This window comes from Nematostella vectensis, chromosome 5 (assembly GCF_932526225.1).
Source record: "Nematostella vectensis chromosome 5, jaNemVect1.1, whole genome shotgun sequence".
Lineage (NCBI taxonomy): Eukaryota > Metazoa > Cnidaria > Anthozoa > Actiniaria > Edwardsiidae > Nematostella > Nematostella vectensis.
Genome location: NC_064038.1, coordinates 11246260 through 11272342, shown reverse-complemented (window position 1 = coordinate 11272342; position 26083 = coordinate 11246260). Strand labels below are relative to the sequence as shown.

The following is a 26083-nucleotide window of genomic DNA, read 5'->3' as shown; positions in this document are numbered from 1 at the left end:
CATGGTGGTTATTTATGTATTTATGTATTTATTTTTGAATTGATTTTTTTTAACCTAGAGATTTTGGCTTGCTGGATTTTTTTTCTTCTTTTTTTCAGGTTCATTTTTGTCACCGAAGGGGTCTCTGGGCCCTTGAATTATAAATAGTAATGGGGAAATATACATTGGGATTGTAATAGATAGTTGCCGCTGCTGCTTTAAAAAATAAGAACCTGCAATATAAAAGGTATAAAAGTGGTCATTTCCGTGAGAAACAAAATAACTATTTTTACTAATATAACTATTTTTCTAAAATTCCCCAAATTTATTGCAGATGTTTTAGGTATTATTTCAAACTTGATCCTATCTTTTTACTTCTTGTTATTGAGCTCTGCACTCGACAACTTTTAGTGGGAATTACGACTAGATCAGGCCCGCTCCATTAATGGGAATGGCCGCTTTTAATAGAGGTACCACCGAATTCATTGTCGTCAGTACGATTTCTAAAGTGTTCTGACTTATGTTACAGCTCCGCGTTTTCAAGCTGGCGCAGTCCTGGCGGACCATGAACATGCTACTTTCTACGATAGCCCGGTCTGTGGGACAGCTTGGTAACCTAACTCTTGTACTAGGGATAGTTGTGTACATGCTCGCTGTTGTCGGCATGCAGATCTTTGAACAGCATTACACGCCCGCAAAGTTCTATGGAAGGGTAAGCAAACCCCCCCCCCCCCACCACCACCACCACCACCCCCTGTTTCCCAACACGGCCATTGTTTTATAGATGGTGTTATACAATAAACCCCGAAAAGGGCTTTGACAACTCAAGGCAAGGCGAGTGCATCTTGAGATGGAAACGCGATGGAAATGCATCTTGAGGTGGAAACGCGGCTTTATTGACCAAAGCAGGCAGGCAGGCAGGCAGGCAGACAGACAGACAGACAGACAGACAGACAGACAGACAGACAGACAGACAGACAGACAGACAGGACGGACTGACGGACGGACATACAGACAAACGTTCCTTTGGACACATTGGTTACATTTGTGTTATTCTAATAATATAATCATTAAAGCCCGTCGATCCGATTTGTGTGATGCGAGGTTTCGTAGGCTATAAAACTCTATGTAAATGATCATCTCAGTAGTAAATTAAATCCGCTTGAATCACGGCGAATTGTAACCCATTCTACTACTATAACAACTCAGTTATATATTCAAAGGATCAAATAATACTGGAAAAGTTGTATTTTTAGAAAATGATGAGAGTTTTGAATATTAGAAACAAAAACAAATCAGCATTTTCAAGCAAGTCGGGTCTACGGACTTTCAGCATTATGCAAACAGCGTCAGCCTTGCTAGGCTAGCCTCAAACCGACCCTATTGGCGCTGTTCGCGCACGGGGCTTCTATTTCCGCTAATGTCAAATCCTTGGTACAGATTCCCCGGTGGAACTTCACGGACTTCTGGCACTCGTTCATGATGATCTTCCGCGTGCTGTGCGGCGAGTGGATAGAACCGCTACACGACTGCATGCGCGTCACCAACCCTGTCTCGTCCATCTTCTTCCTGACGGCGCTCGTCATTGGGAACTTTTTGGTGGGTGAAACATTTCATGTAGGGGCGGCATATCAATCAATTGCTGTCGTTTTTCTAAATGGTCTAAAAGAGCCTGGGGCGAGCGCGCGGGATATTCAAAAACGTTAGGGACTAGGCTCCATTTCCAAGATGGCTGCCAGCACGAATTTCAAGTTTACGTGGAAATTCTCGACTTCCAAAGCTCTAGAGCGATAAAAAAGCGAAAAAATGATTAAAGCGGACTCTGAAATGTGATATGTAATGCCTAATAAGGAAATGACCGAGAAAGCTAGAAAAACGACAGTTTTTAAAAGAAGATTTAACGAAATGCGGAGATGGCTTTAAGTGGCGGGTGCTCAGCCGACATCTCTAGTGTCTAGAGGTCTATATAGGAGCGCGTTCAAACAAACCGAGACTGTGGACGCAATGTACATGCTTCCCCATGCTTACAAACGGTATATCGAAAAGCAACAAAAAACAGCATTCATTAACGTCCTTCCATTTATCATCTATTTTAATCAATTTAAAAATTCGGGCTCGACACTTTCGAAAACAAACCCCCTCACCCGTATTTTTATGATGTTATGGCTATATACAAGAGAAAATTCGAGAACATTCTTGCTGTATATTATTGCCATGCTCGATCCCACTATCAAACGGTGGAACCAGGCCTCCTTGTCCGCCTCCTAATCTTATGAATATTTATGTTTTGTCTAGTATAATATTGCCGTCATGTTTACTATCGAATCCGTTGTATCGCGACACGCGTTTTCAAAACACGATTTGTTTTGGTTTTCTGTTCCGTCAGTTAAACCATTTTGAGCCAATCAGAGTCTCGCTTTGTGCAATTCCTTGGCGATCCTCTGCACGAAAACCACACAGTGTCACGACAGAAAGCCAGGCAACTGCACTAGGCGAGAGATGGCAAGAATCTGATTGGCTTAGAATAATATTTGAGTGGCTGAACAGAAAATCCCAAAAGACAAAAACAAATCGATGTTTTGAAAATGCGGCGTCGCAATACAACGGATTCGACAGTAAGTGGCTATGTATTTGTATGCTATGGCTAGAATCAGTTAATCCGTTTGTCACCCACCGGCAACACAACATTCTCATTTGCGTGTCTTTTAGGTGCTGAACCTCTTTCTCGCATTGTTGCTTAACGCATTTGCTCGTGAATCACTGGAGGAGAAGGAAAAGAAAACGGAGAAGCCAAGCAGGTAACGCCATAATCAAATGATGTTTTTTTTGTTGTTGTTGTTGTTGTTGTTGTTTTCGGATGGAAGGATGGGGTAGTGGTGATTGTTTTTGTTTTGGTAGTAGAAATTGTTGTTATGGTGGCGTTGGTGGTAGGAGCATGATATTGATAAAAATGATGATGGTGACGGCAATGATTGCAGGGTATGTTGCGTGACAAAGTTCCTCATTGGTAGTTTATCAATGTTTGGTGGTGGTGATGATTACGATATTAGGAAAACAACTGTAAAATTAAAAAAATGGCGATGATATGATCATATTGAAATAATTAATTTCTTACTCGTGGCGTGCCCTATAATATTAATGTAATTAATTTAATAACCGAACTTCACCAGGTTTAAGAAAGGCGTCAAGAGGATCAGTCGAGCACTCAAGCTATCCAACAATGTCTCAAAACGGACCCAAGTTCTACCAACAATCCGTGTCGAGCAGGATGGAGAAGACGCCGCCCCCCAGGCCCCCAACGGAAGCACAGCAACAAACTCTCGTAAGTCTTGTTTAATGATAGAGTGCTACAGTGGAACCTCTTTAAACGGACCTCTATTAAGCTGTCAACCTCCTTGGTAACGGACACTTTACAGACTCTTTAATCAAACTCCGTTGGTGTCCTCCATAATGAGGACACGAACGTATACAGCATATAGAAGTTCTTCATATAAAACACGTATGCTATAAGGCTGCAATTTTGTGAAAACTATGTGAACGTAACGACTCTACGTGTGAAACAGCTTGGTCTTGGCTTGTGGACGACTCTACATCTGGATGAACTAATTGTGGACCAAACGACGGTACAGTATAAGGAAGACGTATGGAGCTCTAGAGTTCTCCATGAGCGCAGTATAGAGGTTCTCGAGCATAGCGCGAGATAGATGGATAGAGTGATGAGGTTTGTTGCTGTTCTAATGATATTTTTTTCCGCAGTGTCGAACTCTTCGTCCATCATTAGCGCGGTTCAGGCCTTTCAGGCCGGGACAAAGAAAGGCAAGATCAATAGGGACACCATGAAGAAGGTAATCCTCTCCTAGTGGAATTAAACAGGTTTTTGCCTAGGAATAAGAAGGAAAACCTGCAGCCATAACTGGCGCTCGTCAGAAAGAACAAGGTTAAGGGGGTGCGACGATTTAGCTGGTATTAAGGGTTAGCGTTGTAGCAGGTGTTCCGCGTATTTATCGCAAAAAAAAAGCAACAGCCTAGTCCCAGGCTTTAGACCATGCAATTCCTTATTAGGACATATCATGCCATATTTGGAAGTCCGCTTCAATCATTTTTTCACCTTAGAACTGCGTACGTCTAGAATTTCCACGTAAACTTGCAGGAATTCGTGTTTATCTTGATTTTACAGACCGCTATATTGAAAATAGGGCCAGGCCCTAACATCCCAGGTTTCCCGCGCGCTCGCCCCAGGCTCTAGACTATGCAGGAAAACGGCCGCCATTAATTGGTATGCAGCTCATCTCTAAGAACAGGAAACCCAGTAAGAACGCCTGGGACTTGGCTGCAACAACAAACTGTTCGTGTACAGGCAGCAGAAATCCAATCATTTTCGCTTTTCCTTCAGCTTTCGATAGCGTTAGAGACGGCAAAGCGAGACGATGCGGCAAAGGAGACCTACCTCACCATGGCAACCAACCCGAGTCCATCGGCTTCCTTTACTTTGCGGGACGGTCCCGCGGGTGACGAGGCGATGACGGAAGTCGACGAGTGCTGCCCCTGGTGTATGCAGCGATGCGCATGCGCGTGGGTTACCAAGTGGAAGATGACACAGGGTTACCGAGCCTGGCGCGCGGCGAGGCTCAATGTGAAAAAGTTTGTAGAGCACAAGTACTTTGAGTGGGGCATTCTGATGATCATTTTTGCGAGCAGCTTTGCACTGGTGAGTCCCTAGACACTCTCGGTATTCCTGTGGTGGTCATCTCTTCCATTTTGTGGCTCGGTATTCCTGTGGTATTTATTCGGTCTGTAGAAGTCATTCCCCTCCGCGTTTTGACTCGGTATTCCTGTGTTAGTCAGATATCCTTTTGCTTTCTTACTCAGTTATCCTGTGGTAGACAGCTATCTCTTTGTTCTCTTACTTTTTCATCCTGTGGTGGTTAGCTATCCTTCCGCTTGATTACTTGGTCATCCTGTGGTAGTCAGCTATCCTTCCGCTTTCCTACTCGGTCATCCTGTGGTGGTCAGCTATCCTTCCGCTTGCTTACTCGGTCATCCTGTGGTAGTCAGATATCCTTCCGTTTTCCTCAGGTCCTACTCGAAAATCCTGTGGTAGTCAGCTATCCTTCCGCTTTCCTACTCGGTCATCCTGTAGTTGTCAGCTATCCTTCCGCTTTCCTCAGGTCCTACTCGGTCATCCTGTGGTGATCAACTATCCTTCCGCTTTCCTACTCGGTCATCCTGTGATAGTCTGCTATCCTTCCGTTCGCTTTTTCGCTCATCCTGTCGTAATCAGTTGTCCTTCTGCTTTTCTACTCGGTCACCCTGTAGTAGTAAGCTACCCTTAACTCGGTCATTATGTGGTAGTCAGCTATTCTACCTTACCCGGCCATCCCTTCCGTTAAATGGCGCTAGTGTTCTTATGGCTAGGCCAGTATTTCCCCACCACCCCTTCCTTTTCATATTACTCCTCCTCTTATTGTATCATATTCTTGTCCAGGTCTTTGAGGATGTCCACCTTCCAAGGCGCCCTATTCTCAAGAAGGCGCTGGATTACCTGAATATCCTGTTCGCAGTCGTCTTCACTGCGGAATTCCTGCTCAAACTTTTTGGCCTCGGCGTCGTTACCTACTTCAAGAACTTGTGGAATTGTCTGGATGTGCTGATAGTCGTTGTAAGTTTTGTGGAACTTTCTAGACGTCCTAATTTCATCGTATTCATTAAAATGCATTAGATCTGCACAGCTGGGATTAGAGCGCAGACTTGCGCACGTTCGATTCCGCACGCATGATTGTTTTTGCCGGCGTCACATTCGCTATTTTACGTTGCACTGGCGATTGTGTCGAGTTGATAAGCGAACAACATGCTGGGTCATAAGGGATTTCGTCCCCTAAAATAGCCAAGCATGCAGCAACGGCAGAATTGCGAATAGATTGTTGGCACGAGAAACCATGAAATGTCATTCTGAACACCACACGACGCCGGCATGAAATGCGTTCGCGCCGAATCCAAACGTGGGCGAGCCGTCGTCATATTACCAGTTAGATCTAAAACACCCTTTTCTAAAGGCCCTGTTGCAATTTGCCCTTTTGCAACTTGTTTTTCTTTTCTCGAAGTCGCACGAAAAGTAGAACACACGTTTTGTAAGCTTGATTGACAAATTGATTGATTTACAGCAATATGCCAACAACTGTTGACAACACAATGAAGCTAAACTAATCTTTATTAATTTTGTATATAATGTGATGTGTAAATACTAAACGAGCTAACGAGCAGCGCTAATCCAGTAATACCACACACACAAGCCAACCTGCGAACTACCCCTTTTCAGACTTATTATTTTATTGTTTTATTTTGTGTATTTTTTTGCGCATGACGATCACCTTGTTACTGTTTCAATGTGTAATTTCCTACAGTTCGATCAATGATAGTTTTATCTCGAATTGGTTGAAATGGCTCTTGGTATCTCTTTTTCAAGACAAACGGTGCCCCAGTTTTGTTTGCCCGGCACCATATAAAATTACTCTTAATAGCGTAAAATCGATAAGAGAAAAAATTTAAATGAAAGATACGCGCGTTGTCTCTAAACACTTAAAAACCCATAAGAAGACAATGTTTTTGTCGTTCAAGAATGTAACCGAATTAAGCAGGATCACCAATTCATAATTATAATGCATTGATCTTCATTATTAGCGCTATAATTTAATTAAGCTCCCCGCCTGACTGATTATTTTTCTGGATGTCCGATTTAAAATTAAGTGAAATTTTTTTTTGTTCGAGTCGGTAGGGCTGTTCTATATGCCTCGCGCTTGGCATGCTTCACCACAACCGAAAGTCATTAGTCTTCCCATGCACATTTCTAGTCGCATGACCTACTTGGAAACCCCGTTTTGTTTCTGTCTTACCGCTACACTCGCGTTAATAGCCTCAGGGAAACATGTAAAAATACACGAGTTCTAGAGAAAAACTAGACCATACATAGTCCGACCAATCACAGTTCTAGGTTTTAAAACAATAGAGACTGGTTAGTTTAAAGAATGTCGATCATAATTTTTTCATTGTTAACTGATTGGAAATATAATTAATAAAAATAAGCCAAAATAACCACTCACAGTTAAAGTCCGATGCTCGAGTAACAATTTGATTTAAAACATATCAGTTAATGGAAGTGGAGCTTCGCGTGAGTGTAAAATGGCACCGTGGTTGGCCTTTTTTAAACAGCGATGACATGTTACCACCAGTTTTTACGGAGTCGTTTCCCAGGGGCTTTTCCCTATTTAGTGGAAGGGTAACACAGAAAGAAAACCTCCTTATCCGACGATAGTATGTCGCATATCACCTGCATTAGAACAGTTTGTTGCATGCTGCTAAACACAGGAACACTGTTTTATATGATCGGTCCATATTAACTCATTACGGACCGCTTTATGCCATAACCGTCTCGGATACACCTTTTGTTTCAGATAACCATCTTTACCGCGATTGAATCAGCACAAGATCAAAATCTCGTAAGATAATTTCCATCTCTGCATGCCATATCTTCAGGCGTTTTATTTGTCCGAGTGTTAATGGTTGCTTTTACCTATTTATCTATATTTTTTTCGATTCTAGTTAAAGCACGAGCTTGTAACAATATGCCGGCTCTTAATCGTCACAGTGAAGAACGCTGTAGAGCAAAAAGCCCACTGATATAATTAAAACACATAAACTTCCATAAGATTTGCTAAATAAAATTAAAAATTAATAATAACTTAACAATGATGCACACTTTATTTTTGTTTTTTCACTATCCAATATAATTACTTTCTTGTTCTTTACCGTATACAAATCTTGCCTGCAGTTTGCTTAATCGTTTCCAATTACTCAGAATCATGGGAATAGAGAAATGGTCGTGTTTATTTTTATATATCGGAGTGCGCAAATGGCACTTGAATACATACCTTTCTCGCAACTATTCCCTGTGTATCCACGTGGGCAGGCACACGTGAACGTATCATCGTGTTCGCCGCTGTAAAATACAGAATACATTATCAATAATCCAGTGGTGAATCAAGGAATCTCGAATCTCTTTCAAAGAGTGATTCAATTGATGATAACTATAGCAAAGTCTTTCAAGCCCTCAATCGTCTCCCCTGAGGACGAGGTTGGCTCTACTTGAACTCACGGAACCGCTCCTGGATCTGCCACTGCACTCTGTTTAGATTCGATGATGTGTGCTACAGACTAGACAACTTTTTGAAGAAGTTAGCCAATTAGGGCACGAGTTCTGATTGTCTAGAGCTTTGATTGACGCATTTTGTAACTAGGATGAGGTGACTGTCGTACTTTGATCAGCCCAATGTAACTTTTAACTGACTTTTTTCTCATAATATTAGAAATTTCCAAGTTCTTCCATTATCTATATTTTTTTTTCCGTCTGTGACGGTTTCAGATTTAGCATTTACACTTTTATATGTACTGTATTTTGTCGATGTTTATGTGTTTATTTTATGCGCATGCGCAGATCTCCCTAGCCACTGTGATTAGTAACGAGACTACATCAGACGGCGATAGCAACTTGTCAGCGTTCCGCTCCTTGAGGACTCTGCGCGCGCTACGGCCCCTCAGGGCGATATCTCGATGGGAAGGCATGAAGGTAAGGGTATGGGTAACGGAGTTTCTACTGCCGCCCCCAAAGAAAATAATTAAAAAAGATAAAATAAATCAACGCCGTTGTAGATGTACATTTCAGTGAAGAAATGAATACGTGAATTAATGTGAAATTTAATTTATACTTGTATAAAAAAAATCACTTTTTTTATTACTAGAGCTATAAAATGATGCATAGATAATTATATTCCAAAATAATTAGAAATTCTAATATCCAAAATAAAGTGGATGAGTCGATTCAAGGGTCTTTTACAGAAAAGATTGAACAAACCGTTTACAAAAATAACCATCAAGTATTGTAACTCTACTTATTATTTTTTCAACTGATGATTTACCTAGAGCAAGTTATCGAGCTCGAAACAAAAAAAGCCAGGGCTCGGTTGTTAAGAGGCCGGAAAAGCTCGGGCTCAAATTCCGAGAATTGTCAAAAGTTCCGGGCTCGGATTCTAAAACTCGGGTCTCGGCGCTTCGGCAAGTCACGGATTTACCCGTCGCTACCCCTTCAAGTTTTCTCCCTACCAACATTATTGTTGCCTGTACACAGGTCGTTGTGAACTCGCTGCTGTTCGCGATTCCTGGCATCGGTAACGTACTCCTCGTCTGTCTCGTGTTCTGGCTCATCTTCAGCATCATGGGCGTACAGTTCTTCGGTGGAAGGTAAATATTATTTGATGCCCTTTGAAAGGAGTGGATGCGGCACTTACTTACACGTGAAATCATCTGGTTTAGCCAACTTAGAATAAACAGAAAGAAGAAAAAAAAATATTATATAGACTTTAAAAAAGGGATCTAGTTGGCCAACTTTGTACCGAAAGCTAAAAGGCATTTTTCAAAATTCATATCCGCATGTGAGATGAGCATGATATTGTCACAGATCAAAGGTCGTTTAATAAGACAGGGATGGTCATTTTGGTTATACCGTATTATTCTACGTTTTTCGAAATATATGGTTTTAGGCACTGCTTAAAATCGGAGCCAGCATGGATTCAATTTGAGCCATACACCTATTTCAATAAACGTTGTCAGTGCAAATACCAATCATTACTTAGGAAGTGTTCATTAAATATACCGAGGGGGGGGGGAATTTTACTCAAGACACCTCAAAATTTCAGAGCCCCTCTTTCGTGGTAAACATTTTTTTCGGATCCCCTCCCCCCCCCCCCCTTCAAAACCCTAAAGTTTTCAGACCCCTCCCCCCTTACAACCTCATTAAACAAAAAAGTCTTTAATCTGGAAAATGAATACTGCTAAGTTGCCCTCCTTGTCTGAGTTGCTTTGACCCTTTGGATTTGAAAAAGTAAAAAGTACTGATTTGAACGATGCCTCTCGGCTTATTTAAAGGTTCTTCAAGTGTGTTGACGCTCAAGGTGAGCGTGTCGACTACAACATTGTGAGTAACAAGTCGGACTGCATTTCGCTCGGATATCGATGGGTCAACTCCAAGATCAACTTTGACAACTCACTCAATGGCTTCCTGGCTCTCTTCCAAGTGGTGAGAATATAAAACTAACAACTTAGCCCCCTGTTAAAGTCAAACAAATAAACGGTCGCGGAAAAAAACTTTTATGTATTCGGATTTCCCGCGAAAAACCTTATGTATTCGGGTTTTCCGCGACGTCGTTTTGCCCCTCTAACTTTTCCTTTTTCTCTCCTATAAATCTTATTTTGTAAGCCCTTCCTTATTCCTTTCGCTTACTTTACCCACCTCACCTTACTATATTTATTTCATTCAATTGCGAGCCTAAAATTTGGCCCAGTAATATTTTGTCCTTTGAGCTCTTATACGATGACAAATCATTGCTACTGCAATCTCTCCCCACCCTTTCTTACACACATCCCCATTTATTCCCGTTTCTATAACCCACTCAACCTGTCTTATCTCTCTATCCCCTCCCTTCATCATCCACCCCTCCCCCCTTTGTCTACCCCTGTAATCGCCCTCCCCTCCCCCCTTGTTCCGTCCCTGTATCACGTGCCCCCATTCCTGCCCTGCCTGTCTACCCTGTGTACCCAGCCCTGTCCTTCATCCCATCATTTATCGTATTTCCTATTCATCCATGTTTCTATACACTCCCCCACCCCTCCCTTCCATCAGTCCCTAATGTCCCACACCCTCCCCTTCCACCTTATCTACCTTATGAAATCTTTTTCTTCAGGCGACGTTTGAGGGATGGATAGAAATCATGAGAGATGCGGTGGATGCTCGAGGGGTAAGTGTTGTCGCGGGGGAGGGGTGGGATAGTAACAGAAATCATGAGAGATGCTGTGGATGCTCGGGGGGAGGTGTTATTGTGGGGGAGGGATTGGACAGTAACAGAAATCATGAGAGATGCTGTGCATGCTCGGGGTGTAAGTGTTATTGCGGGATGGGGTGGGAGAGCAACAGAAATCATGAGAGATGCTGTGGATACTCGGGGGGGGAGGGGTAAGTGTTATTGCGGGGGAGGGGTGGAAGAGCAACAGAAATCATGAGAGATGCTGTGAATGCTCGGGGAAGGGGAGGAGTGTTTTTGTGAGGGAGGGGTGTGGGGGATTCCCTGCTGGCAAAGGGACGGCGGTCTGATCAAACGAACTTGCGACCCATGGCAGAGGTCTCTTTTGTCGCGAACGCCAGCCCAGCGAAATACAGAGAAAAGAGGCCCTGCTAGCAGGGAATGTGGGAGAGCGATAGAGATCATGAGAGATGGGGATCGGGGGAAATGGAGGGAGAGCCATGGAAATAGTTACAGGTTTGTGTTGAAGTAGTCCGCCCGGAAGACGTTTGTGGGCACCTTGGAGAGGTCATCCAGCCAAACAAGGAGTTGAAGGTGCACAGTTCCCCTGCCCTGGAACTCGAATCGGTAGAATTATGTCTTCACTTTGGATGCAGCCGTCAGATGTTATGGGACAGCGTCTGAACCGAACCCACTAAGGCCACCATCGATACGAGCTAACGATACATTCATTCTCTAATTGTGATACGTTTTTTCCTCTCGCAGTTTGACCAGCAGCCTTCATACGAGTACAACTTTGCTGCGTACGCATACTTTGTGGTGTTTATTATCGTTGGCTCATTCTTCACACTTAACCTGTTCATCGGTGTTATCATTGATAACTTCAACCGCCTGAAGAAGCAGGTAAGTGAAGCCGCACAGAATATCCTTAAATAGTTTGTGTTTGCTTACCGTAAATGATCTAATAAACGCCCCCTATCTAAAGAACGCCTCCAGCAAGCTTGCAAGTTTGTAATGAACGCCCCTCTCTAACAAACGCCCCCTTTATATAACGCCCCCCCGACCATCCCTTTTCCCACCATACCAGCTTTTTATAATAAATAATTGTATAATAATTTATTAATAAAGCGCTAAAACTATGTTAATATATTCTAAAGCGCTCAACAGAAAACGAATTCTTACGTAAAACATCTAACCTAAATCAACATATTAAATTTTAACACGGTCAGCTAAATTAACGAGACCTCTATGTGAAATAAGCCAATCTGAAAAGATGGGTTTTTAGTGCCTGTTTAAAAGGCTCACGGTCTTTTATGTTTCTAATTAGCTTGGGTAGCGAGTTCTAAGCAGAAGGCCCAGCATGCACGAAGGCCCTGAAAAACAAACAACATGAGAATTTCTGCAAATTAAATTTAATTAATCTGAGTTTGGCTTCTACTGGGTGAGACTTGCTAAATGTCAAGAAATGCTTGCTACGCATACTCTAGTTTTACGTGATCCTAAATAGAACCCCACTACACTGGGTTTATTGTAAGATTGTTATAGTTTGTAAAGGAACGCCCCTCTCTAATCAACGCCTTCTATCCATGGAATGCTCCCCCTCGAACCATCGGAATTAAATAAACGCCCCGGGCGTCTATTAGATCATTTACGATATTGCTACGTAGTTTGCTTGTTTACTTTGGTCCTCTATTTGTTTGTCCGTTTATTTTGTTCATTTATTTGTTTGCTCGCTTTTTCTTCGTTCGTGTATTATTTGCATGTTTACTGGCTCGATGAATTTTTGTTTGTCTTTTTACGGGTTCGATTGTTTTTTTTGTTTGTTTACTTGCTTAAAAGTCTCTTAAGTCAACAGTCTAGTAATTTATTATCTGATTGTTTACTAGTTTCAGCATTCAGTAGCGGATCTAGGGGGAGGGTTCTAGGGGTTTAACCCCCCTTTGGGCTGCCAGAAAGTCATATGTAACAAAAACAAATACACCCTCCCCCTTTGTCACTTAGCCAGGCCCCCTTTTAGCCAAAAGCTAGATCCGCCCCTAGCATTTGTCTGGTTGTTCTGTTTGTATGTAGTCCCATTATTTGCTTGTTTATAGTACGAGGATTATGGAGCCTTGGACATATTCCTGACGCCGTCACAGAAGGCCTGGTTCAGCACGCTACGGAAAGCAGCCAATAAGAAGCCAAAGAAGATGATCAGTAGACCAAAGGTATGACGTTTGTGCCTTCACCCTTCATGGAAAAACTCACAGGATCTAAGGTGTTGGACTGCTGGTCAGGGTTGCATCAGACTGGCTTCATTTCCTTTGAGTGGTATTCTTTATTTTCCATCTTTGCAAGGATTCGAAATATCTTTTTTTTTAATTGTCCTGTTTTTTGTTTTGTTTATTTACTGATAATAAACTTTATCGATAACGATCACCCTTATGCATCCAAATGTTCCGTTGATATAAAGTCTAAAATCTACCTATAAGTTCTCCTTATCTCGTCAATTTACTGTTCAATGAAATAATTTAGAGAAGCTTCGACCTCATCATATATTAGAGTACCAATATTGTAACTACTATCCGTTTTCTTTTCTAGAACAAGTGGCTCGCCTTGTTATTTGACGCGATCCACAGCTCTCGTTTCGAGACGTTGATCATGGTCATGATCTGCCTGAACATCATCGTCATGATGATACAACACTACCGCCAACAGCACGACGTCGAGGTCGCCATGAATATCCTTTACATCAAGAACAATGTCGATTCTTAATGTAACAGCGCTTTTCATCGCAACCGTGGTGTACAAAAAAAATGTCAACAGCTACGTCTGCCAAATATCGCCAAATAATCATCCTTGGGAACCAGCATAAGTAACCTTAAACTGTGATGAAAAGAACCCTTCAAAGTGTTACCCCGTTGTTTGAAGTAGAAACAACTATTAATTTATGGTTACTGGAAACCTCTCATCGCTTGTGGACCAGGTTTGAATTTCCTGATTACTTGTCTCGCTTTGGACACCAATTCTTTTAGGTTAAAACGAAGTTCTTTTCTCATGTGATGGATGAATGGAAAGACACATAACCTTCAATAGCCAGTCTCTTCGAGCAGCACCATAACATATTTAAATAAACTAACATTTTCCTACGCAATATTCCATCTTTTTTCCATTCCATTTCCCTGGACAATAAGACTTATTCGAAAGCTCGTGTCTCCAGTCTGTATTATTTACTTTTCATCACTATATTCATGGTAATGCATTTTACTTTCTGTTGGCGCTACTTTTATTGATTAATTCCTTGACGAGAGTCTCGCCCTATGCGGGTCCCACACTGATCATCAACCTCATCTTCACGGGCGTGTTCACCCTTGAGGCCGTACTCCGGATCATCGCGCTTCGCCAGCACTACTTTAAGCAGCCCTGGAACATCTTCGACTTCACTATAGTACTGCTCTCAATACTCGGTAAGTCAGTGTCACATGTCCTGGAACATCTTCGACTTCACAATAGTACTGCTCTCAATACTCGGTAACTTAGTGTCACATGTCCTGGAATATCTTCGACTTCACTATAGTACTGCTCTCAATACTCGGTAACTTAGTGTCACATGTCCTGGAATATCTTCGACTTCACTATAGTACTGCTCTCAATACTCGGTAACTTAGTGTCACATGTCCTGGAATATCTTTGACTTCACTAAAGTACTGCTCTCAATACTCGGTAACTTAGTGTCACATGTCCTGGAATATCTTCGACTTCACTATAGTACTGCTCTCAATACTCGGTAAGTCAGTGTCACATGTCCTGGAATATCTTCGACTTCACTATAGTACTGCTCTCAATACTCGGTAACTTAGTGTCACATGTCCTGGAATATCTTTGACTTCGCTATATTACTGCTCTCAATACTCGGTAATTCAGTGTCATATGTCCTGGATCATCTTCGACTTCACTATAGTACTGCTCTCAATACTCGGTAACTTAGTGTCACATGTCCTGGAATATCTTTGACTTCGCTATATTACTGCTCTCAATACTCGGTAATTCAGTGTCACATGTCCTGGATCATCTTCGACTTCACTAAAGTACTGCTCTCAATACTCGGTAAGTCCGTGTCACATGTCCTGGAATATCTTCGACTTCACTATAGTACTGCTCTCAATACTCGGTAACTTAGTGTCACATGTCCTGGAATATCTTCGACTTCACTATAGTACTGCTCTCAATACTCGGTAAGTCAGTGTCACATGTCCTGGAATATCTTCGACTTCACTATAGTACTGCTCTCAATACTCGGTAACTTAGTGTCACATGTCCTGGAATATCTTCGACTTCACTATAGTACTGCTCTCAATACTCGGTAACTTAGTGTCACATGTCCTGGAATATCTTTGACTTCACTAAAGTACTGCTCTCAATACTCGGTAACTTAGTGTCACATGTCCTGGAATATCTTCGACTTCACTATATTACTGCTCTCAATACTCGGTAACTTAGTGTCACATGTCCTGGAATATCTTTGACTTCACTAAAGTACTGCTCTCAATACTCGGTAAGTCAGTGTCACATGTCCTGGATCATCTTCGACTTCACTATAGTACTGCTCTCAATACTCGGTAACTTAGTGTCACATGTCCTGGAATATCTCCGACTTCACTATAGTACTGCTCTCAATACTCGGTAAGTCAGTGTCACATGTCCTGGAATATCTTCGACTTCACAATAGCACTATGTCAGTACTCGGTAACTTAGTGTCACATGTCCTGGAATATCTTCGACTTCACTAAAGTACTGCTCTCAGTACTCGGTAATTCAGTGTCACATGTCCTGGAATATCTTCGACTTCACAATAGCACTATGTCAGTACTCGGTAACTTAGTGTCACATGTCCTGGAATATCTTCGACTTCACTATAGTACTGCTCTCAATACTCGGTAAGTCAGTGTCACATGTCCTGGAATATCTTCGACTTCACAATAGCACTATGTCAGTACTCGGTAACTTAGTGTCACATGCCCTGGAATATCTTCGACTTCACTAAAGTACTGCTCTCAATACTCGGTAAGTCAGTGTCACATGTCCTGGAATATCTTCGACTCCATAATAGCCCTATGTCAATACTTTGTAATAGTGTCACATGTTCTCGAACATCTACGACTTCACTATAGCACTGTGTCAATATTCGGTAAGTAAGTGTCACGTGACCTAGAACATCTTACTTACTTGCTTACCTACCTACCTACCTACCTACCTACCTACCTACCTACCTACCTACCTACCTACCTACCTACCTACCTACCTACCTACCTACCTACCTACCTACCTACTTACCTACCTACCTACTTACTTACTTACTTACTTACTTACTTACTTACTTACTTACTTACTTACTTACTTACTTACTTACTTACTTACTTACTTACTTACTTACTTACTTACTTACTTACGTACGTACGTACGTACGTACTTACTTACTTAAATAATCGTTTATAATATTCGGATATCCCCATTTCGTTTCTCGTTTACATCTTTCATCACGTCTAATTTTCTGCTGTTTTTGTTGTCTTAGGTATTATCCTGGAGTACCTTCAATACGACTTGTTTATCACCCCAAGTCTGTTCCGCGTTGCGCGTGTATTCCGTATTGGTCGTCTTCTGCGCTTTTACAAAGGCGCACGGGGTATTCGCCGTCTTCTGTTTGCTCTCGTTATCTCCCTTCCCGCGCTCTTCAACATTGGCGCTCTTCTCTTCCTGGTCATGTTCATCTACTCAATCATCGGCATGTCTTCCTTTGGTTATGTGCGTAAGACAGGAGCGCTCGACAACGTCGTCAACTTTGAAACATTTGGAAGCAGCATGTTGCTATTATTTCGGCTTTCTACTTCAGCGGGGTGGAACGATGTGCTAAACCCCCTGTTGGCGGAGCCCCCGGATTGTGATCCCACCTACGAGGGTCTTCCTAATGGGGACTGCGGTACCCCTTGGCTTGCGCATATCTACTTCACCTCATTCATACTGTTGACTTTTCTAATCATCATCAATATGTACATAGCGATTATTTTAGAGAACTTGAGTCAGGCCCATCAGCAGGAGGAAGTTGGGATCACGGATGATGACCTGGATATGTTTTACATGCAATGGGAGTTGTTTGACCCCGGCGCCACCCAGTACATACCTTATTCAGCTCTCTCGGAATTCGTCGACGGGTTAGACCAACCGCTGAGAATTCCGCAGCCGAATAAATTCGCATGCATTAATCTGAACATCCCGATAAAGCAGGGTGATAGAGTGCATTGCTTCGACGTGATGCAGGCGCTCGTTCGGCGAGTGATCGGCGATATCGAGGAAGAACCGCAGGCCACGACGTCGGTTGCGTACGCGTTGATGAAAACTAAAATGGAACAGCACTTTGTCAGTGCGTTCCCAAAGCGCGCGAAGACACTAACGAAGAGCACTACATTGCGCCGAATACAAGAGGAACGCGCTGCTTCGATCATTCAAAAGTGCTATCGCCAATACCGATTGCAACGTGAGCTCCGCCGATACCGTATCGAGCGTAGTCACGAATCCGTGCACACACCTAACGACCATCGACGCAGTTCGACGAGATCTGAACATTCGGCACAAAGGCGATATAGTAACGAACACTCTCCGAGCCGGAAGCGAAGAAATTCGGACAATCACGGGCATAAAAAGCATAGCTTAACGGGCGTTAGTTTACCATCGGTGGTTGAGGTTAAAGTTAAGCCCGCGAGCCAGTCAGCGGAGGAAAATGAGAGTGACGTCACAGAAGTCCGAGCGTGAGTTAGGTGCCACCTTTTTTCTAAGGAAATAAAATAAACAATTTTATTGACTACCCGCAGTCTCCCAGAAAGGTCTTCCTCTTTGTAAAAATGCAGGCAATTATGGTTCCGTCTCTGTAATAGATTGGACTATCTAAGTCTTCACGGAATCTATTCTGTATAAAGTTATACCCAAATAAGGTTATGCCCTAACTAGGTCAACATAGATTGTCCCCATTCAATTTGGGAACAGAAACTATTTCCTCTTGTAAGAACAACAACTTATTATCCTGACATTTCTTCTGTCTTGTAGATAACTGAAATGTTGGACTCGTTTACTGCAATAGTTTCTTAAATGCTTTGGTAGAATAACAAACAAACAAACAAACATTGTTTGAAAGGTTTTAGCTGAGAGACAAATCGATTTCTATGCGATGTAATTATTTTCGTTTTGGAAGAAACATGCAGAAATAAAGATTTCTAGTTTTGTAGAGCCTCGTCTATTCTGTAGTGATCAACTGTGATAAGATAGATACAGTAGAACCTCAGTAACTCAGACTTGGGTAACGCAAGCCCGAACTGCCTTTTTTCGGTGTAACGCGACGCCGCATTTTCGAAACATCGATTTGTTTTCGGGAATTTCTGTTCCGCCAGTCAAATATTTTAGCCAATCAGAATCTTGCCTTCTCTCGCCTAGTGCAGTTGCCCGGCTTTCTGTCACGACACTGTCTGGTTTTCGTTCAGAGGAAAGCCAGGGAAGTGCACAAAATGATACTCTGATTGGCTCAGAATGGGTTTTACTGACGCCACCAGCCTCTACCCACACCAACACCCACTGTCCCCCTCTTATGCCGCCCCCCTTCTAGGTGCCATGGTACAAATAACCGATTTTAAACTAACAATAAGTGTGTTAAACAAACCGTCTCGTTTTCGACACTACGATCCTATAAAATTTGCTGAAATCCTAGGAACAGGATCTTCGATGTCTGATGTATTTCTTAGATGTAAGGCGCATTTTTCCAGGATTTTCTCTCACAAATCAGGGCCATAGTAGGGGGTGGGGCACTGGGGACATGCCTCAACCCCCTTTAATAATTATAACGAAGTAACCATTGTAATGAAATAACCATTAGGGGCGCGTCTGTGCCCCCAATATTTTTTAAAGGCCTGCTACAGCTCTGTCTGCCATATTTTCGCGCCAATGCTATTTTAGAAGCCCTTCGAAATGCACGATGGGACGACAGTCGAAACTTGTTGCGCATGCGCATATTGTGCTGATTCACACAAGATGGCGGACTGGGGTAAGCCGAAGTCGATATTTAACTCTCTTTTATTAGCAATCTAAGGCATGGATCGTTGCATTAAATACAACATATGTTTTTCTAGATGATGAAAAGTTTGAGCCGGGTGAAGTTCCCGCCGATGGTGTAACAGATAAATGGGAAGGCGAGGATGAAGATGATGATATTAAGGTGTAATAAGCTTATGAATTTCTCATTTGCCCGCCACTGACTGTCTGAATTCCTTCCTAATGGTCTTTTTACCATCATCATTTTAACGTGTATGGGGTCCAATTATTATAGGAAAGCTGGGACGATGAAGATGAAGACGAAAAGAAAGAGGATGAAGCGAAAAATACTGGTTAGTCGGACATGTCATATGAAGTCATTTGTCACGTGGATCTCGTAGTTTTATGCGTATAAGTACTTAAGTATGTCGTTGGTATTTCGCCATTTCTTTACAAGGCCCTCCACTTTTCTATAATTTTTACGTCTGATAGGTTTGCCTAAAAACTTTAATCGTTGTTGATATTGTAAAGTCGAGGTTCTCTAAAAAATGTGTGTAACTTACTTATTGTACAACAATATTTTAGATGATAAATCTGCACAATTTAAAACATAAATTGATGTGAAACAATGCTACAAATATGTAGTTTGGTCAGAGGTGAGGCATACACAGGTTCAATAATCAAGTTGGTCATTAAATGTATAATCAAACAACTTTTCTAGTTCAATTTGGAATAAAAAGCAATCAATTTAAAATACATGATGGTACTGAGGGAAGAGTGTGGTTAACATGGGGACTGGAGTGCTTTTGAACGAGAATCTGTTCCAAAGGGCTGGTGGAATTTACAGATTTTAACTCTTACACTTGTCCCCACCGTGGGGGAGTGGGGACAAACAGATAAACAACCCAATGGCACTGGTTCATTTTAGATGGCTTGTTGTCTAAAATGTCAAAGTTGTACCATCTGCACTCCAAGGGGTATGGACATTTGACTGCAGTTTTGTTCTGAGGGGATGGGAGCTTTTTTTTTTAGTTTTGTTCAGGGCTAAAATCTAATCCCCACCCTTCCCTGGGACCATGGGGTGGGTTTATACTGACTAGTACATTACCTCACAAAATAAAAGATTTGAAAACCAGGTTTTCACTATAAACAATTATTTGCAATAACAGCAAATTATTTGCAATAACAGACCATGATTTTTGTTTTTTCTTCAAAGAATCTGTAACTTCATTTAAATCGAGAATATACAAATAATAAAGAAAGATTAGAAAGCATTAGCTGTAACAAAAACGCATTATGTTGGTGTTGTATGGTATTTCATATGTTGCAATTTCATTCTATTCTAGAAGCTGCTGCGCCCAAAAAGAAGAAAACACTCAAACAGATTCTGAAGGAAAAAGAAGAGCAAAAACTTTTAGAGGAAAAACGGAAAGCTGAGGAGAAACAAAAGCTAGAAGAGGTACTGATCTTTTTACCTCCTAGAATAGCAGATGGAGCAAAGATAAATTCATATATACCTCTTATTGGCTTATTGGCATGAGGCTCAGTTCAGTTGAAAGCTCAGGTATGTTTTTGAAGTGTTTTTGTTCTGGATTGGCAGCTGGTTGATTTTTGCGATTTTTATTTGGCTGTGAAGTACAGTAGTTGTATGAAGGCCGTTAGCCGATGGAGTCCCCATCCTTTACTACTCTTATCAACAGTAAGAAACGCAATTCTTAGCGGGCTTCAAACTCGCTCTACTGAAATTCTATCGGCAAAATTGAAATAAAGGAAGACTCAAACACAATATTACAAGGTCTACAGTTTTTTTTTTCATGATAAAGTATTTTTTTTGCTAACATATAAACTCCCCCATACATTCCTTTATTAACAATTGCTTTATGACTCAAGACTTAAAGCCGCATTGTCACCCGTTTACTTCTGGTCGATTACCTAACAACATCCGATTATTTTTAATGGAAAATGCGAAAAATATTTCAAAATATTGAAAGCAGTGTGTCTATTGGAAGTTTCTTTGAGGATGTGATTGATAATTTAGAGCGGATGGCCTGTTAAATACTTCGGATTCTAATGGATTCTTTTGTCTTTTAACGGTTGAGGTTTCCGTCGGACCTCCGGAAGTAAACTGGGGACAATGCGGCTTTAAAGATGCTTAAGCAAATGAGGTCAATAAGATTTTGAGGAAGGTTTTCATTGTAAAGTGCTGCATTGTTTCTGAGTGGGCTGTACTCTACAGCTATGAACAGTACAGCCCACTACAGTGTAAACAACCAAGAAAAGTGCCATAAGCACAATACTGAGACTGAGTACCTTATAAAAATGGGTATAAATAGATAGAAACAAAGTGATGGATTATAAGGAAATACTTTGAAACATTCCATCTATGTACTGCATTTCACTGGAAAGATGTGTAGTTAGGTGGGGAAAACCCCGTGAACCATACTCATTGAAAATGCTAGTGTTATGGTTAACATTCAGGCTATCAAACCTGAAAGTGTGGGTTCAAGTTTCCAGTTACACCATCAAATCTTCACATTCTTTTTTGCATTTGTTTCTGTCTGTAATCAGTTTGAGTTTGTCATTTGGCAGATAATTATTTGTAGTTAAAAAGTAATCTAATTATCAATCTTTCCTTTTAATTTCTTTTTTCACAACCTTTTGATTTCTTTAAATTCATTTTTATTTTAGGAAGACAAAGAACTAACCCCAGAAGAACAAATGGCTGAAAAGCTTAGAAGACAAAAGTAAGTAATTGTTTTAAAAGAACAGTATAAGTATACATACAAATGAATAAACTTTTATAGCAACTCCTTGAAAATAAACTTATTTATATATTTTTCCAGAATTGTAGAAGAATCAGATTTATTGGTAGCAATGGATACATTTGGTAGGATATTTTTGTAGTATATTATTACTGTATATTATTGTAGTATATTATTTGATGTTCCCTACGTTGTCCAATGTACAGTACTTAAAACATGTTTTTTTAAGGCAGTTTCTTTTACTATCCATACTGTCAGGGTTTTCATTGCTTCCTTTACTACTTTTTTTTGCCAATGAAACTCTTAATTCTGTCCTACAAGGTGTTGGTACACAGGAGGAAGCTTCTCGGACAGGATTGGATTCCATGATACCTTCCACCAAAGAAGAATTCACAGAATACAGTAAATTACTGGTAGAAAAATTAACCAAGTTTGAGGTATGCAAACAAATAAATCAAATAAGTACTCACTGGTAAACTAAGCTGAACTGGTTTATCCTGAGTGTTGTTATGTTTATTCATGAAAGGAGAATTTTATCTTCTAAATGTCGTCAATAATTCTGCAAACATACGTACACATCTGTTATGTTCTTGGTTGCCTATGCACTGTACATGTAAAAAATATTGCCTTCTTTGATTTTCTTTAGACCAATCCAGAATATATCCCATTTTTAGAAGCAACTCTTAGAGAAATTTGTGTTAGCTGTGAGTATATACATATTTTTTGTAATTAATGTATTGTATTAGAGTAGACCTCATATTATTTGTTCAGATTGTTACTCTACTGTATATACATACTTCAAATAATATTGCTCTCAGAGAATGTCTCAGAGAACTGGACATTGCTTCTTTTGTAAAATGTACAGTATTAACAAAGAAGTATGAACCACAGCTAATCCAGGATTGGAAAGCTGTATCAGTTTTCATGTGCCTGTATTTACATTGTTGTCAGAGACCAGGATCTAGGTATATACTGTGTAAGTACTGTAACCCGTGAACAAATGAGGGTTACCAGTCATGGATTCTTGAGTTCAACCTTGAAATGGGTGTATGCAGTATATGCCCCCCACACTAGGCCCCTCCCTTTCTAATTCATACCCCCTACCTACCTTTTAAGGCCCCATCCCACTACTCCACCCTGTCCCCACCCTTTTAGGCCCCTTACACACTACTCAAACCCCCCTCCCCTTCCCTACCCCCGTTCATGCTCCTTCCCCATAACTGCACCCGATGCTGCTTAAGGGTGCACTTGTTTAGGTGCCATCAATGAATTTACATTTTATTTTGTTTCTTCAGTGGACCCAGAGGATATAAAAAAGCTTTCTAGTACTTTGAATATGTTGCAGTCTGAAAAATTAAAAGCACAAAAGGTAAAGTTTACACTTGTTACGAATATCTCAGTTACTATAGAGACATTCAATTACTATTTTCAATGGCAATTAATGGCCTTAACTATCAGTATAAGTCACTATGTATTGTTTTCAAGAATGCCTTGTTAGACCTTATCATATTTTGTGTAAAACATCTAGGCCAAATCCATTATCTAAATAGTTGAAGGACTAGAGTCTACATACTGTACATCTGCTTGTCTACAGTTTTGTTTACAGAAATTTATATTATGTTTAATATGTACTTAGGGTAAGAAAGCAAAATCTAAAGCAACTAAGAAAGCCACACTAACTGGGGGCGCAAAGATGGGAAGAAAAGATGAAATGGACTACTCATATGGGGATCTTGGAAACGAGTATGATGACTTCATGTGATTGACATTGCAAATATGGCTAGAGATTAGAACTGAATAATATGCTGGCTTTAATGCCAGGTTGGTGTATATTGTTGTGACAATGAATGTTGTTCACTAGCAAAGTAGGAAGTGCAGGCTACCGAGGTGTTAGTTTACCTGCATGTGAAAATCAGTACAAAGAGTTGCTTTTGCTAAGTGCAAGTTACCTTTTCTTTTGTGTAATTTTCACAAAGGCGAGCTCTTATTTATGTCATCACTGCATGCACTAGGCTACCCATGCTAGTAAATCTTGGCCTTTAAAGAATGCAGATCAACCACTCCTTTATTATTGTTTATAATGAAAAACTGTTTTGTTGTGATTCTAACTAAAGGCACATATGCATTATTCCTGCATAACTTTAGAGTATATGACAACAGTAGCTACATCCAATGCGGATTTGTATACTATGATGTTGATCCTTTAACTTTTTTTTACTTTGATGTAGATGATGATAAAAAATAACGGACAGCTTATGTAATTTGTGTCTTTGCTGTATTTTTTGGGCAAAGAATGACCAGCAAAGTCTATCAGTATTTGATTTTGGTAAATTTTACTTGTTATGCCTTTTATTGGAGAAGAAAATTCTATTTTATTTTATGAAAGAGCTGTCATTAGTACATTGCTTTTTCACATTTGCACTTGATAGAACAATCTGCAGTAGTCATTACATGTTTAGCTTTTGGGTTTCTGTTATCTAAAATTTTGATTTTATTCTACTGTACCATCTCCAGTTATCAGGCAAGAATCAGTATTGTTAATAAATTCTGGAAGAACATGTTAAATTTTTCAAAATAAACTAACTTCTAGATCCCTGTAAAACCTGTAAAACCCTCAAGTAAAATAAACGATATTAATTGATGTTGTTTCATTTTTTGCAAGTGGAAGTGGAGAAACAGTGGAACCTCTATTAAGGCCAGCCCAATTTAGTTGTAACCTGTCTACAACCACAGGCTTCCCAACCTCTCAGTCAGTCTCCAGTCAACCCGAAAGGCAATAAGTAATGCGGAATCCTTCGACAACTGCTTAAACGTTAAAAAAAAACGCTTATCCTGAATAAACCACATCACAAAGCAATAAGAGTTTATTGTGACCTTTATTCTAGGATAAAAGACAATTATAGGACAATTACAGGAAGTGATCAATCGTGAAAATATTCGAGCTAGTTGTTGGGATTGACTGGAGACTGACTGAGAGGTTGGTGACCCTGTGCTTCAACATGTCTTAGCCCTGAATTACACACTATGACTTTAGTAGTGCTGCATCGTGGCCGAGTTTTAGGCTGATTTACACCCTAGTGGTAGAAGTGTTGCAAAAGCTTAATTGAATCATGCTGTCTGAATCAGCCTTTCATCTCTATTCAGTGGCTGTTATTATATAAAGTCCCATATCCTTGGCTTGTCATTTAAATGTTGTATCTAAATGCCTCTGAATGGCCATCCTATAAGCAATCGTGTTTCTTGGTTTCAAGGTTTGCCACTTGATATAGGCACACTACTACCATTATTAAGTAGTCATGTCATTTGGTATCACTTGGGGATAGATGAAAGCACAGTAGACAATGTGCGATGTTAGTCCACACAGGTGCTCTACGTTTTTTGACATGCCATATCTTCCCAAAAACCATTAAGTTAGCTGATGGGCTAATGTTCAAAACGTCAGCAAGCCATCATTTTCAGGGGGGGGGGGGGGGTATTTAAAAAATAGATCTTTATTTAATAGGGTAGGTGTCATGAATCTGGCTTTTTGTTTATACAAAACTGTGTTAATAAACTTGTTTATTTCTACAAGAAGCAATAGAATATCATTAATATCCTAAGGGTTAACATGTAATATAGAATCAAAGAGTAAGGGAGAGGGATATGACAAAAGCCAATCTAAAGGGGAACTATTTCTTCTAGAATTGAGAATCTTCAATGAGGGGGGGATAAAATATTGAACGTCCCACCACAGGCGTTGGTTGTATACCACAAATGACCTAATAAACGCCCCTTATCTAAAGACTGCCTCTGATCTAATGAACGACACACCTAAGCCTAAAAGTTTGTAATGAACGTCCCTCTCTGATAAATGCCCCTCCCCTCCCCCGCTCCCTTCCCTGCCAGCTTAAAAATAAATGACATAGGAATTCCGGGAATATAAATGGTAATCCGATTGCCTTCTTGCTTAATCAACACTGGTAAGTGAGTAGCATCTTGTTAAATGTCAAGTTCTAACGTTCCTGTTCTCATTGCTTTAGGGTGTATGCAATTTCCTTCTGCTTTGTACTCGCAGTGTAGCATCCAGGAATATGGCTACTTCTCATTTTCGTTTACTGCATACTTGCACCGTTAAATCATTGCATTTGTCTCACGGTAAACGCTTGCTATGCAGGCTAAAATTTAAAGTGAAACTGGCTTAGAGGCTAAGACTAGAACCCTGGTTACAGACCTGTTGGATTTGTTATATTTTCATAGTTTGTAAAGAACGCCCCTTTCTAATAAATGCCTCCTATCTAATGAATCCCCCCTCGGACCATCGAAATTTAATAAACCACCGGGCGTTTATTAGGTAATTTACGGTAGGCTGTACCATTCATCAGAAATAATACAAACAAACAAATATTAATCAATAAAACAACCAATGATACGGTTGCCCTGTTGTATAACCCTCTGTAACGACAC

The 26083-nt window shown here is 40.7% G+C and overlaps 2 protein-coding genes across 9 annotated transcripts in view; both read left to right on the top strand.

Moving 5' to 3' along the window:
• Positions 1-18081, top strand: part of LOC116601368 (sodium channel protein 1 brain-like) — a 76802-nt gene extending 58721 nt beyond the window's left edge. For 6 of the 8 annotated variants that reach the window (XM_048727330.1, XM_048727327.1, XM_048727328.1 and 3 more), the window contains 17 exons: positions 509-691; positions 1420-1578; positions 2689-2777; positions 3150-3301; positions 3736-3824; positions 4373-4687; positions 5465-5638; positions 7428-7472; positions 8468-8599; positions 9158-9270; positions 9955-10105; positions 10770-10823; positions 11592-11729; positions 12920-13033; positions 13407-13545; positions 14141-14272; positions 16378-18081. In XM_048727330.1, the coding sequence (XP_048583287.1) occupies positions 509-691; positions 1420-1578; positions 2689-2777; positions 3150-3301; positions 3736-3824; positions 4373-4687; positions 5465-5638; positions 7428-7472; positions 8468-8599; positions 9158-9270; positions 9955-10105; positions 10770-10823; positions 11592-11729; positions 12920-13033; positions 13407-13545; positions 14141-14272; positions 16378-17612 (3414 nt within the window). In that variant the 3' untranslated portion in view covers positions 17613-18081. The remainder of the gene's footprint in view (positions 1-508; positions 692-1419; positions 1579-2688; positions 2778-3149; positions 3302-3735; positions 3825-4372; positions 4688-5464; positions 5639-7427; positions 7473-8467; positions 8600-9157; positions 9271-9954; positions 10106-10769; positions 10824-11591; positions 11730-12919; positions 13034-13406; positions 13546-14140; positions 14273-16377) is intronic. The other 2 variants (XM_048727331.1, XM_048727333.1) reach the window with 1 other exon arrangement.
• Positions 18082-18744: 663 nt separating this feature from the next.
• LOC5517623 (eukaryotic translation initiation factor 3 subunit J) lies at positions 18745-24281 on the top strand. The gene is made up of 10 exons (XM_001637651.3): positions 18745-18891; positions 18977-19062; positions 19174-19231; positions 20225-20337; positions 21567-21622; positions 21722-21765; positions 21962-22077; positions 22287-22344; positions 22936-23009; positions 23277-24281. The coding sequence occupies exons 1-10, from the start codon at positions 18816-18818 to the stop codon at positions 23400-23402; spliced, it is 807 nt and encodes a 268-aa protein (XP_001637701.3). The 5' UTR covers positions 18745-18815; the 3' UTR covers positions 23403-24281.
• The last annotated feature ends 1802 nt before the right edge of the window (positions 24282-26083 follow it).